The sequence below is a fragment of the Sceloporus undulatus genome, chromosome 8, assembly GCF_019175285.1.
Source record: "Sceloporus undulatus isolate JIND9_A2432 ecotype Alabama chromosome 8, SceUnd_v1.1, whole genome shotgun sequence".
In the NCBI taxonomy this organism is placed as follows: domain Eukaryota; kingdom Metazoa; phylum Chordata; class Lepidosauria; order Squamata; family Phrynosomatidae; genus Sceloporus; species Sceloporus undulatus.
This window is the reverse complement of record NC_056529.1, coordinates 10,040,498-10,051,541: the sequence shown is the minus strand read 5'-3', so window position 1 is coordinate 10,051,541 and position 11,044 is coordinate 10,040,498. Positions and strand designations below refer to the sequence as shown.

Here is an 11,044-nt window from a genome sequence, read left to right as displayed (position 1 = left end):
AGAAGATGGAAAGAAAAAGAAAATAGTGGGGACGACAGGCAATAAAATGTAACAGGGATTTTAGTCTACAAAAGAGTAGGCCTGGATATATCTTATTAGTTTTCAAGATGCCAAAAAATCATATGCTTTTGTTGCAAGACATGGTGGTCTTTCTGTTAAGTGCCTCCGCTAGTATTGTACTGACTGGTACAAACACAATATTTACAAGCTCCCACATGCTTCTTGAGTGTAGAAAGATCCACCTTCTTTCCTATTAATATGGTAAACCCGTTTTGATTATTTGTTTTTCCTGACAGAGCCTTTAGTTGACAAGTGTAAATTTTTCAGCTAATTTTGTCTCCTGGCATAGAAAAAGAGATTTTGCAAAAGCTTTATATCCTGTCCAGTAATGTAAATATTGAAACCATTAATAATTCATGTTTCCATGCTCATTTAAAAGGAAGTAGTTTAACTTAAAGACTATTCAATGAATGCTCGAATTCGCTTCCATGCTATTTTGTATATGTGTATATAGGAACTAGCTTGAAGTGTAATGTGTGACGGTCACTGACATCATGGCAGCCGTTAGACAGAGAAGGGGAACAAAATCCACAGAAGCGGTGGAAGAACATCTATCAGAAGAAAAGAGCTGGAAACTTAATGAGAGAATTGTACCTGGTAGGTATTGGGTTTTGGGTTTTTTCTTTGGTATTTAAAAGTAAACTGCTTTTGTACAGTTCTTGGCTCAAATTGTCCCATATGTTTTTAGGGGGGAGGGGAAACATTTTAGGAATATGTACTGTTGAAACTTCATTACACTAATGCTGGAATTAATCATGGTAGGAATAATCCATCATATATATATATATATAATTTATATTCCACCTTTCTCCTAAATTAGGACTTTCCTTCCAAGTCAGTATATCAGACTTGATGTCTATTATATATTTCAAAGAGTTAGTGAAGGGGGAGGGTAGCAAGCCCTCCCAACCTATGTCGGAAGGGTCCTTGGAGCACCCAGCAACAAAGAAAGTCCAGAGTCCAACTGTAGCTCAAAATAAGCACACCTTTATTCTCCGTACGGGGTGACAGCTGCCTACATGGCAATTCCAAGACTGTCACACCCAATTGTCTTTCTTCAAACCTTTTATACATTTTAAAAATGCAAGCATAGTTTAAACAGCATATTTCCAAGTTACCTTTCTTAATAATTTCCAGAACTAGTTCATTGACTAATTCCTACCTTCCTGCCTTCCTGACAAATTTCCACAGTTCTGGTTAATCCTTCACAATCCCATTGTTCCTCTTTATCAGATTGCTTGGCCATGCTATGCTGTAATCATTAAACTGCCCAACTGTCCTTTAGACTTTAGGTATTTGTTCCTCTCATTAGGATGTTTTTTTTAGAGCACTCTGAATTGGTTTTTACAATTTGTGCCTAAATATATTTAATGTACTGCTTTTTGTAAATAATAGTTTAAACATCTCATTGCAGAACGGCTTAGCAATGTGTGTGTGCCCACACACACACACACACACACACACACCTTCAAGTCACCTGTCAACTTGTGGCAATCCCTTGAATTGCATATGGTTTTCTTAAGCAAGGAATACTCAGAGGTGGTTTGCTAGTTCCTTCCCCTGAAGTATAGTCTGCAGCACCTGGAATTAATTGGTGGTCTTCCATCCAAGTATTAACCAGGGGTGACCCTGCTTAGCTTCCAAGATCAGATGGGAATATATATTTAAAAGTACAGTGGGTCCTTGGTATCCATTTTCCATTTTTCTCTTTTAAAAAGGTGGAAAGCGTTGGAAAAAACTTTCGCCCCTCGTTGGTGGAATTGTTGGCATTTCCCTTGGAATTCTCACTTCTGTTTATGTTGCTACATTGCATGAAAATGATCTGTGGTTTTCCAACATCAAGGTAATGAAATGTCTATGGCTGCAGCAATGCTTTTCTGACAACATTAGTCACAATATGGATAAGGTTGAATCTGCTTTCGTGGTACTTTGGCAGTCTTTGTTTTTATGTAAATCTTTCAACATCTGCCATAAAATCACCTTTTTCTTCAGTGTTGATCATTTTATTCTTTTAACACATCATCCCCATCAAATGTTATCTTGAGGACTTGTTGAAGTTTCCATGCAATTGTAAAGAAACTACTATTATTCAAGTTATAGCCAATTTTATCTACATAATTCTTCAAATCATATATCACTCAATTAAGGAAGGGTAGTTAAACCTTAAATGTGCTGTTTTGTGAGTATTAAAATAAAAAGAAAGAAAACCAAACCTCCCCACCTTAACTTCCCTTCAGATAACATTCACTTCAGGTATTATGGGTAGACATAGTGATAATCAATAAAACAGAAACTGTGTTTTTGGTATCAAATGGCAAATGTATTAGAAGATTACCTTTGACTGTTACTCTTTGTCTTCCAAATGTTAGAGTAGTGCTATTGTATTAAGTTGCGATGTTAACTTAATTGGTTCATATAAAACATACACTTTATGTAGTATCCAGCTAAGATTCCAGTGGATTTTTTCTGCAGCTGGTTAGGATCAAATTCCGCAGTAGTGGAATTCATTATGTGGTACATTAACGTATTTTTATCTAATGATGTCATGTTAATAGCACCTATTTTATCTGTAACTTGCTATTAGGGCCAGTCCAGTTGCAATTTATTGTCACTTCTTGCAGAATAAATCAGAACACGGATGGTGATAGCAACTTTGCCAAGAGAAGAGTGAATATTTGGGTCAATAATTTGGTCCTTTAAACATATATTCTTTCCTTGAAGAGAAAAGGAAATGATTTACACCAAATAGAGAGCTTTTTATAAGCACCACTTTTTGATGTTTCTGGCTCTTGTAAACCTGTAATACCTTGGTATGAAGTGGCATGTCCTCCAGTGTTGTGCCAAAGAAAACATAGTTATGAACAATTCCTTTAGATATTTAATCTGTCCTGTTCCTGAGACACTGAAATAATGATTTACTGTAGCCGAAGGGGAAAGCGAGTCCCAGTTTCCAAAGTGTAAATTCACCATTCCAACCACATAATTTTTTCTTTCTGTTCCAATGACATCTTGTTTCAGTAGCTGACGAACTACTGTAACAGACAGCTACTGTATTGCTTTATTCCTTCAACAAAAGGTGAATGCTCAACAGAACAAATAGACTTGAGATTAAGTGTCCCAAAATCATTTCTTTGTGTTTGTTGAAAAGACAGTGTGCAGTTTTAGTCATTTTAATGTCCGTATCTCTTCTCACTTTTATGTTTGGAGATCTGCAACTTAATTAAATGAATAATGCTTTTAAAAAGCAATATTCCTTTTATTTGTTTTCTGGTGTATTATTGTTTTTATTAAGCAAACAAAATATTGAAAGGGAATATCCAGTGTGTGGGCTTTCCCTGCTGCCTACAGAGGAAAAGAATTTCAAGTCTTAGCTCATGAAGAAGGAGCACTGGTCTTCAAAACATGACAGCTGTTTTTTAACTGTTACATTTTTCATAGGCAATATCAAACTTTTGACTTTCCTAAACTCTACATCATATATTCATCTGCCAGTTGAATATATGGTGGTCCATGCACAAGATGTACAGATGATTCAGATCTCTATCTGCAAATCCATGATCCTTTATGAATCTTAATATGTTTAGTAGTCATATGATATCTAAGCATGATTTCATATTTTCAGCATATCAGCAAACTCATATACAGCTATGTATGTTTGTAGAATTCAACTTTAATTTTCAAATAAAAATGTTTAGGGTTGTCATATAAACAGATTTAAATATCAGAATCTCAGTAAAACACCACAAGGTTCATATAGTTCATATATTTCATATATAGAACGTATGCTGTTTAAATCTTTGTCTTAAACTATTAACCTGTAGCTTGGCTGTTTTATTGACATGGAGTTATAGAAAAACGTGAATGTCTATAGAACTGGAAATGTGTTATGAATGAGGAAAGCAGATGCGAAACAGATGCAAAACAGTAGTGTTCACCTCGTAAAATATGGCATTTGGTTGAATACAGCTGGTGCCGGGCTTCCAAATTAATTATTTATGTTTAATGCATTCTTGCTAATGAGACCCCCTTCTATGCCCAGACTTCCAAACTAAATCCCAAAATATTCCAGAGACCATTCCACTTTTAATGCAGGTTGTGTAACCCTTATCTCAAATGCTTGGAACCTTAAGTGTTTTATTATTTTGGATTTTTTTCCAGATTTTGGAATATTTTTGTATACATAATGAGATGAGACCCAAGCCTTAACACAAAATTCATGTATGTTTCATGTGCACCTTATACACATAACCTGAAAGTAATTTTAAAGAATGTTTTAAACAATGTTGTGCATGAAGCAAAGTCTTTGTTTACTAAATGATCAAAAAACAAAGGTGTCACTGTCTTAGCCACCCATGAAAAAAGTTTTGGATTTTGGAGCATTTTGAATTTTGGATTTTCTGATAAGGGGTACTCAACCTGTACATTGATAATATTTTTCCTGGTACACACTTCCACAGGATGGGCAGCTAACATGGAAACTTCAGGTACATTAGCCAATCATTCTGAACCCATTGAAACTACTGTATATACTCATGTATAAGTCCAGAAATTTTAGACAAAAAAAATCAGCATTAGGTTTCAATGGATGTGGTATTAACTGTCTGTCACTCCCTCTGTTTCATTTGGTTTTTGTGGCAACGTCTTTGTTAATACGTACAGTAGTTGATACCATCTTCCAACTTCAGAAGGTATCCAGTCCCTAACACTTTGCCCTACTTTCACCCTTTTCACACAGTCCTTAAGTGTCTAAGGGCTAGGGTCCCCAGTGGCTCCATAAACCTGTTTCAATATTTTAGACAGCGTGTTCTCTCTTCTTTCCAATTTATAACAATTGCTTCAGTCAACCACTATAACACAAATAGTAACTTTTATTTGGAAACATGCAAAAATAAGGTATCTTATGTGAGTTAACTTCAAACTCAGTATGGTTACATTATAATCAAACATTTGCCAGACTGTAGCTACTCTTTATTCTGCTTCCCTGCTCTAGACCAGTGGCTCCCAAACTTTGGTTTCCCCAAATGTTTTGGACGTAAATTCCCAGAAGCCCCAGCCAGCTTAATCAACAATCAGGAATTCTGGGAGCAGAAGTCCAAAACGTCTGGTGGACCAGAGTTTGGAAATCATTGCCCTAGACCAGTCATTCCCAAACTTTGGTCCTCCAGATGTTTTGGATGTCATGTCCCAGAATTCCTGACTGTTGGCCAGGTTGGTTGGGGCTTCTGGGAGTTGATGCCCAAAACACCTGGAGGACCAAAGTTTGGGAATTACTGCTGTAGACACACATCTCTTTGTCAGCTTCTCAATTATCACAACTCTTTTTCTCCCCTTTCTTTTGGTAGCAGCACCAACCAGACCAAGGCTGGGTCTACACTGCAGAAATAATCCAGGTTGACACCACTTTAATGGCCATGGATCATTGCTATAGCATTCTGGGTTTTGCAGTTTATTGTGGCACCAGGGTTCTCAAGGTTGAGTACAAACATGGCCCTGTATAAAGTATATGAAGGTGAGCAAGTGTCGAGGATTGAGAACCTGCAAGGGTCCCAAAGGAGACCTTGGAGGTCTGTTAAACAAACACACACACACACATCATTTATCTTAAAATAAAAAAACAGAACTGGGTTAAACATGTCTCTCCATACCCCCAACAGGCAATTTTTACTTCCCTTAGGTCATTTTAAATTTAAACTCAGGAAAATCATTTTTAAAGAGCAAACAAGTAGTCAGCTGATATACTTTAAGTATCTTTTTGTCTTTTAACTGGTTTTTTTTCCTTACAGGAGGTAGAGCGAGAAATTTCATTCAGGACAGAATGTGGCCTCTATTACTCTTATTACAAGCAGATGCTTCAGGCTCCATCCATTCAAATAGGTGCTGCAACTTTTTTTAAAAACCGTACGATTTTCTGAACCATGTAAAGTGCAAATGGCTCTCAGAAGTTGATACTTCTGGGTTTGAAGAGTGTTGCTCAGTTTTTATCTCCCATCTTCTTCCCATCATGCAGATTTTTAAATAAATCCCAAGGACATTGTTGTTGTCATCACCATCACTGTTATTATTGCTGTACATCAGGGCTGGGGCACATGTCACCCACCAGATACTGTTGGGCAGCAGCTTCCTTCACCTTTCACTGTTGGCTTTGTTGACTAGAAGTGAATTTTATTCATTATTACGTCTGTATCCTCCCTTTTCTCCTATAATGTGGTAAGCATGTACTTTATCATCACAACACTGCTATGGAGTAGGTCAGGCAGACAGAGAGGTCACTAAGTAAGAACCATGATTCAGTGAGGACTAGGATATCACAGGTCCTAGTCCAAGACTCTAACCACTACACTAGTAGTCTAAGTAGAGTGGCAGTCCAACAATATCCAAAGAACCACACATTCCCCAGCTCTTCTTCTTAATGCTTGTCACATCTGGTGATATTTGTGATTTCTAGATGTTTTAGAATTCTCTGTGTTATAGAAGTCCAAGCAAACATTGCTCCAATAGTATTCAGATAGATATGACTTCTGGAAAATGAATCTCCAGAGCATTGTTTGATGGAAAGAGAGCAGGGTGTAAAGGAATAAACATCTCCACATTTGAGCATAGTTGATCACTCCTGATTTTTCTTGAGCCCATGCTTGATCCTAGCCCTTCATTATATTTATAAGTAGCACAAATTAGCTAAGAAATGTTTGTCTGGTCTAACTTGACAAAAGCCCCATTTCAGCCTCTTGTCTCCTGTCACTTATCAGAAGGCCAACACACTGATTATAGAGAGGTGCATTCCACATTACTAAACATACATAGGCTCTTGTTGTAAAATAAATATATTCTAAAACATACAATCAAGTGACATTTTAATGGTGATTTGTAACTCTGTATGTGTTCTTTTGTAGAAGTCTTCAACATGTAATAAGCAAGCATGCACTTATTTGCTTCCCTTTTGCTTACAGGTTTACATGGCTTGATTTATGACAATAAAACTGAGTCCATGAGGACGATTAACATACTTGGAAGAATGAATGTTTACCAAGAAGTATTTCTTAGCATTCTATATACACTCTTTCATGTGAAGGTACATGTTTCATTATAAATTTCTGACAAATGAGCACAGTGAATTTAATCCCTCAAGTTAAGGCATGATTCCTCCTCCTGTTAACCATTATCCATGCAATCCTGAGCTTGTTCACTCAGAAGGAAGTCCCATTGAGTATGAAATTTTATTCTAGTAAGATTGCATAGTATTGCAGTCTTACAATATAATCATTTCCATGTTTCTTTAGAAGTACTCATGAATCCCATATATTCCAGTGAGATTTAATTCCTATATACAGCCTTAATTACCCAAGTTTCTTATGATATAAACAGTTGACTTCATATTGAAACAAAGAATGTATAGTTAATTATCTCATATATCCTTCCTTCACAGAATTTTTTAGAACCTGTTTATTTTTATATCTACACGGTGTTTGGCCTTCAGGCAGTTTACGTCATTGCACTTTATGTCACCAGCTGGCTTCTCAGTGGAACTTGGATTTCAGGTGTATTAGCAGCCTTCTGGTATATCACAAACAGGTGAGATAATTGTGTAAATTCTTCTACAATAACATGTCTTCTGCTCAAGCGTTGAAGAGAATATGTTTGATTTTTTTTTTAGAGCAAGTCATGTTTCAGTGCTTAAAGGGCTTCAAGACCCCAGGGGTTGCATCATGCCACTGCCATTTTAAGTAACTGGAAGTGACATTCCAACACCCCTGTTCACTTTCAGGGGTCTACAGGACAGAGTAGATATTCATAACATGATATACAAAGAAAGATTATATTTAGGTGATATTAAATGAAGCTGGCCATATTTTCTAAACTAAATAGCACAGGAGAATAGTTTATTTTCAACTCTGAGTTTTGATATTTTCTTGCACAGGTCTTGTCCATTCGTTCTTATATGAATCTTTGTTTTTGTTTTGTGCAGAATAGATACCACTCGGGTGGAATTCACTATTTCATTAAGAGAGAACTGGGCACTACCATTCTTTGCTGTTCAAATAGCGGCAGTTACATTCCTGTTCCGGCCTCATTTACGGCCTACTCATGAAGTGAGTCTTTTTTTTTAATCTCGTTCAGTTTCTTATTGAGTCATGAAAATCTCTGGCCAGTCAGTTTCTCTTGTCCTGACCTACCTCACATGGTTATCATGATAATAATACACAAGAGAAGAGCACCACCTCATAGTTTGGCTTGAGCTTCCTAAAGGAGTTGTAGAGTATAAATGCAATCAGTAAAACACATAAATAAAAATTATATAGTTAAAGCAGGATTGACAAAACTCTTAAAAGAAACCGTTAAAAGCATCTGTAAGTAATTATTTCTTTTGTTCCATAGTGACCAAACAGACAGGCCAAAAGGAGAGGCTTCCAGCCACTTTGGGGGCATGCAAATGACGCACACCCCCAGGGTGGCTTGTAGTATTATTCTCCAAGGCCCTAAACAGATGAGCCAGGAAAACACAGGCTTGGCCCATGCCTTCCTGGCCTGAGTACTAATCCGATCAGTTCCTGGGTTGATGTGGGAACAGGTGGATGTGTAAACTGCTGCACACTCCTTATCTTGCTCTCCCACTGCCGCTACTGAAAAGACTCCCATTGCCACATCTCATGTGGAAATGGGGTGCCTAGCTGCACTCACATGGCCAGGCACCCCATTTCCATATCAGACATGGCAACACGGGTCCTTTCAGTAGCGGCATTGAGACAGTAAGGTAAGGGAAGTGCGGGACCATCCAATCTGCCAGGATTTGCCAAGGAGGTTCCCACCTTAAGACCTGTTTACCCCAGGATCTGGCTGGATCCATATCTGGTCTGCCAGGATCCAGCCTGATCCTGGGCCTGGGGTATTGGCCTGCATTATCCAAATAGAACAACACAAGGGGACGGGGAAGATAAGCCTTCTGACCCATGCAAACTGCCCCCTATTTGTATTATTTATATATATGAAGCACAGTTTTCATGCTTGGTTACTTTTCTCTTTTTAATTTGTGGGTGCTTTCTTATTATTTAATTATTGTATTAGTTACATGTATTTTGTTATTTTACCATTGCTATTTATGTCACAGCCCTGCTTGTGAAACTATTGCTCCTATTAAATGAGTAGCAGGGAGGTTATGTATTGTAGAGAAAAGAAGTTGCTCTCAGAACTGGTTGTGGTAAATATTTTCCATACTATAAAGAAGATCTTTTTCGTCCAAATGGGTTTCATCCAGAATCTGCCATTTTGAACATATTGTTCTATATATTGTATATATTTTGAATACATTATTTCATGTATATATTTTGCATGTATTTGTAGTATGTATTAACAATCCATTTTGTCTTTGAATTTGGGCACCTCTGGAAGTACTTCTGTTATCTTATTCTTTACATATACCTCTCTTTTTTGATGTTTCAGTAGTAGATGATAAGTATCATCCACACATGCGTGCTGAATAAACAATTTAAAGACGTCAGATCCACAGGAAATGTACACAGATACTTTTTTGTAGTATCTTTTCTAAGGCCCCATACAGACAGGCCAAAATAAAGCTGCTTCAAGGTATGCTGTTTAAATGATGCATGCGCCCTAAGAGTCTGGAAGCCACACCAAAGCCACAATCCAGTCCTAAGGACTGGAGCACAGCTTTGGCACAGCTTCTGGACTCTTAAGATGTGTGTGTCATTTAAACAGCATACGTCCAAAGTGGCCCAAAGCAGCTTTATTTTGGCAGTCTGTATGGGGCCATAGTTACTCAAAAGAGGAAGGATGGGCTGTCTTTTTTTTCAATGTTCCCCCTTTTCTATCAAGTAGGTTCCAGCTATATGTGTGCTCTTTCAGATCAGAGTCCAAAAACACACTGCAGAAAGAATCCAGTTGGGTGCTACTTTAACTGCCCTGGCTCACTGCTAGGGAATCCTGGAAATTGAAGTTTGTTGTTATGGCCCCAAAGCTCTCTGACAGAGAAGGCTAAATGTCTCACAAAACTACAGTTCTGAGAATTCCCTAGCACTGAGCCAGGGCAGTTAAAGCGGTCTCAAACTGGATTATTTCTGAAATGGGTTTTTGGACCATAGAGTATAGTTTTATAGATGCTGAGCCATTGGTTTTAAGGGGTAACAAGACTGGAGGAGCTAATCATTGCTTTCAATTTTGTCTGCTGTGATCTGTCTTCATGTTTCTCGTTTATCCTGTTCTTTTTCCCCCCCAGAGGCTGACACTTACGGCAGTATTTATATCAACCTTCCTTTTCAGTGTGACATGGCAGTTTAATCAGTTTATGCTGTTGATCCAGGCGTTGGTTTTATTCACACTTGACTGTCTTGAGCTGCTTCCTAGGGGAAAGGTAAGTTAATTGTTGGATGTGGATCACTTGCACAGTTATGCCATTCAATCATTGTATGTAATTTCAAGTGCTGGAAAAAAACTGTACTGAAATAATATTATGGTAGATGCAAAGAAAAACTAAGTTGTACTGTATATACTCGTCTATAAGTCAAAAAAATATAAGATGAAAATGGGCTCCAAAATCCTGGGTTGACTTATATATGGGTCAATAGAGTAATATTGCTCCAATACCAAGACCGTGAACCGTGGAAAAGTTGGTGGTGAAAGGAGGGGGAGAGAGAGGATGGAGGTTTGTCTCCCCATTTTGCATGCCGAGACTGTGACCCATGGGTGGGAGAGGTCCAGAGATGGAGAAGGAGGGAGGAAAGTGGTGTTTTGTTTTGCCCTTTAGATCGTTTGTTACATGCCCCTAGGTTTGACCCTCGACTTATCCATGGGTAATATCAAAATCCATGATTTTAGTACCAAAAACTGTCCTTGACTTATACATGAAGTCAACTTATACACGAGTATATACAATACTTATTTCATTATTTAGATCTCCACCCTTGAAAGGTAGCTTTCAAAATATACATAAATTGAAGTCAAGAATCATGTTGGCAATCTTGGCTGCCACATC

General features: G+C 37.7%; 1 protein-coding gene across 3 annotated transcripts in view; it reads left to right on the top strand.

Annotated features, from left to right (window-relative positions):
- The window catches only part of DPY19L3 (dpy-19 like C-mannosyltransferase 3), a 127,944-nt gene that overhangs the window by 95,546 nt on the left and 21,354 nt on the right, over positions 1-11,044 (top strand). For 2 of the 3 annotated variants that reach the window (XM_042438501.1, XM_042438502.1), the window contains exons 3-9: positions 515-657; positions 1,779-1,903; positions 5,844-5,934; positions 7,008-7,129; positions 7,484-7,629; positions 8,024-8,147; positions 10,289-10,423. In XM_042438501.1, coding sequence (XP_042294435.1) covers positions 555-657; positions 1,779-1,903; positions 5,844-5,934; positions 7,008-7,129; positions 7,484-7,629; positions 8,024-8,147; positions 10,289-10,423 — 846 coding nt within the window. In that variant the 5' untranslated portion in view covers positions 515-554. Of the gene's footprint in view, positions 1-514; positions 658-1,778; positions 1,904-5,267; positions 5,570-5,843; positions 5,935-7,007; positions 7,130-7,483; positions 7,630-8,023; positions 8,148-10,288; positions 10,424-11,044 lie in introns of those variants that run through there. The other variant, XM_042438503.1, reaches the window with a different exon arrangement.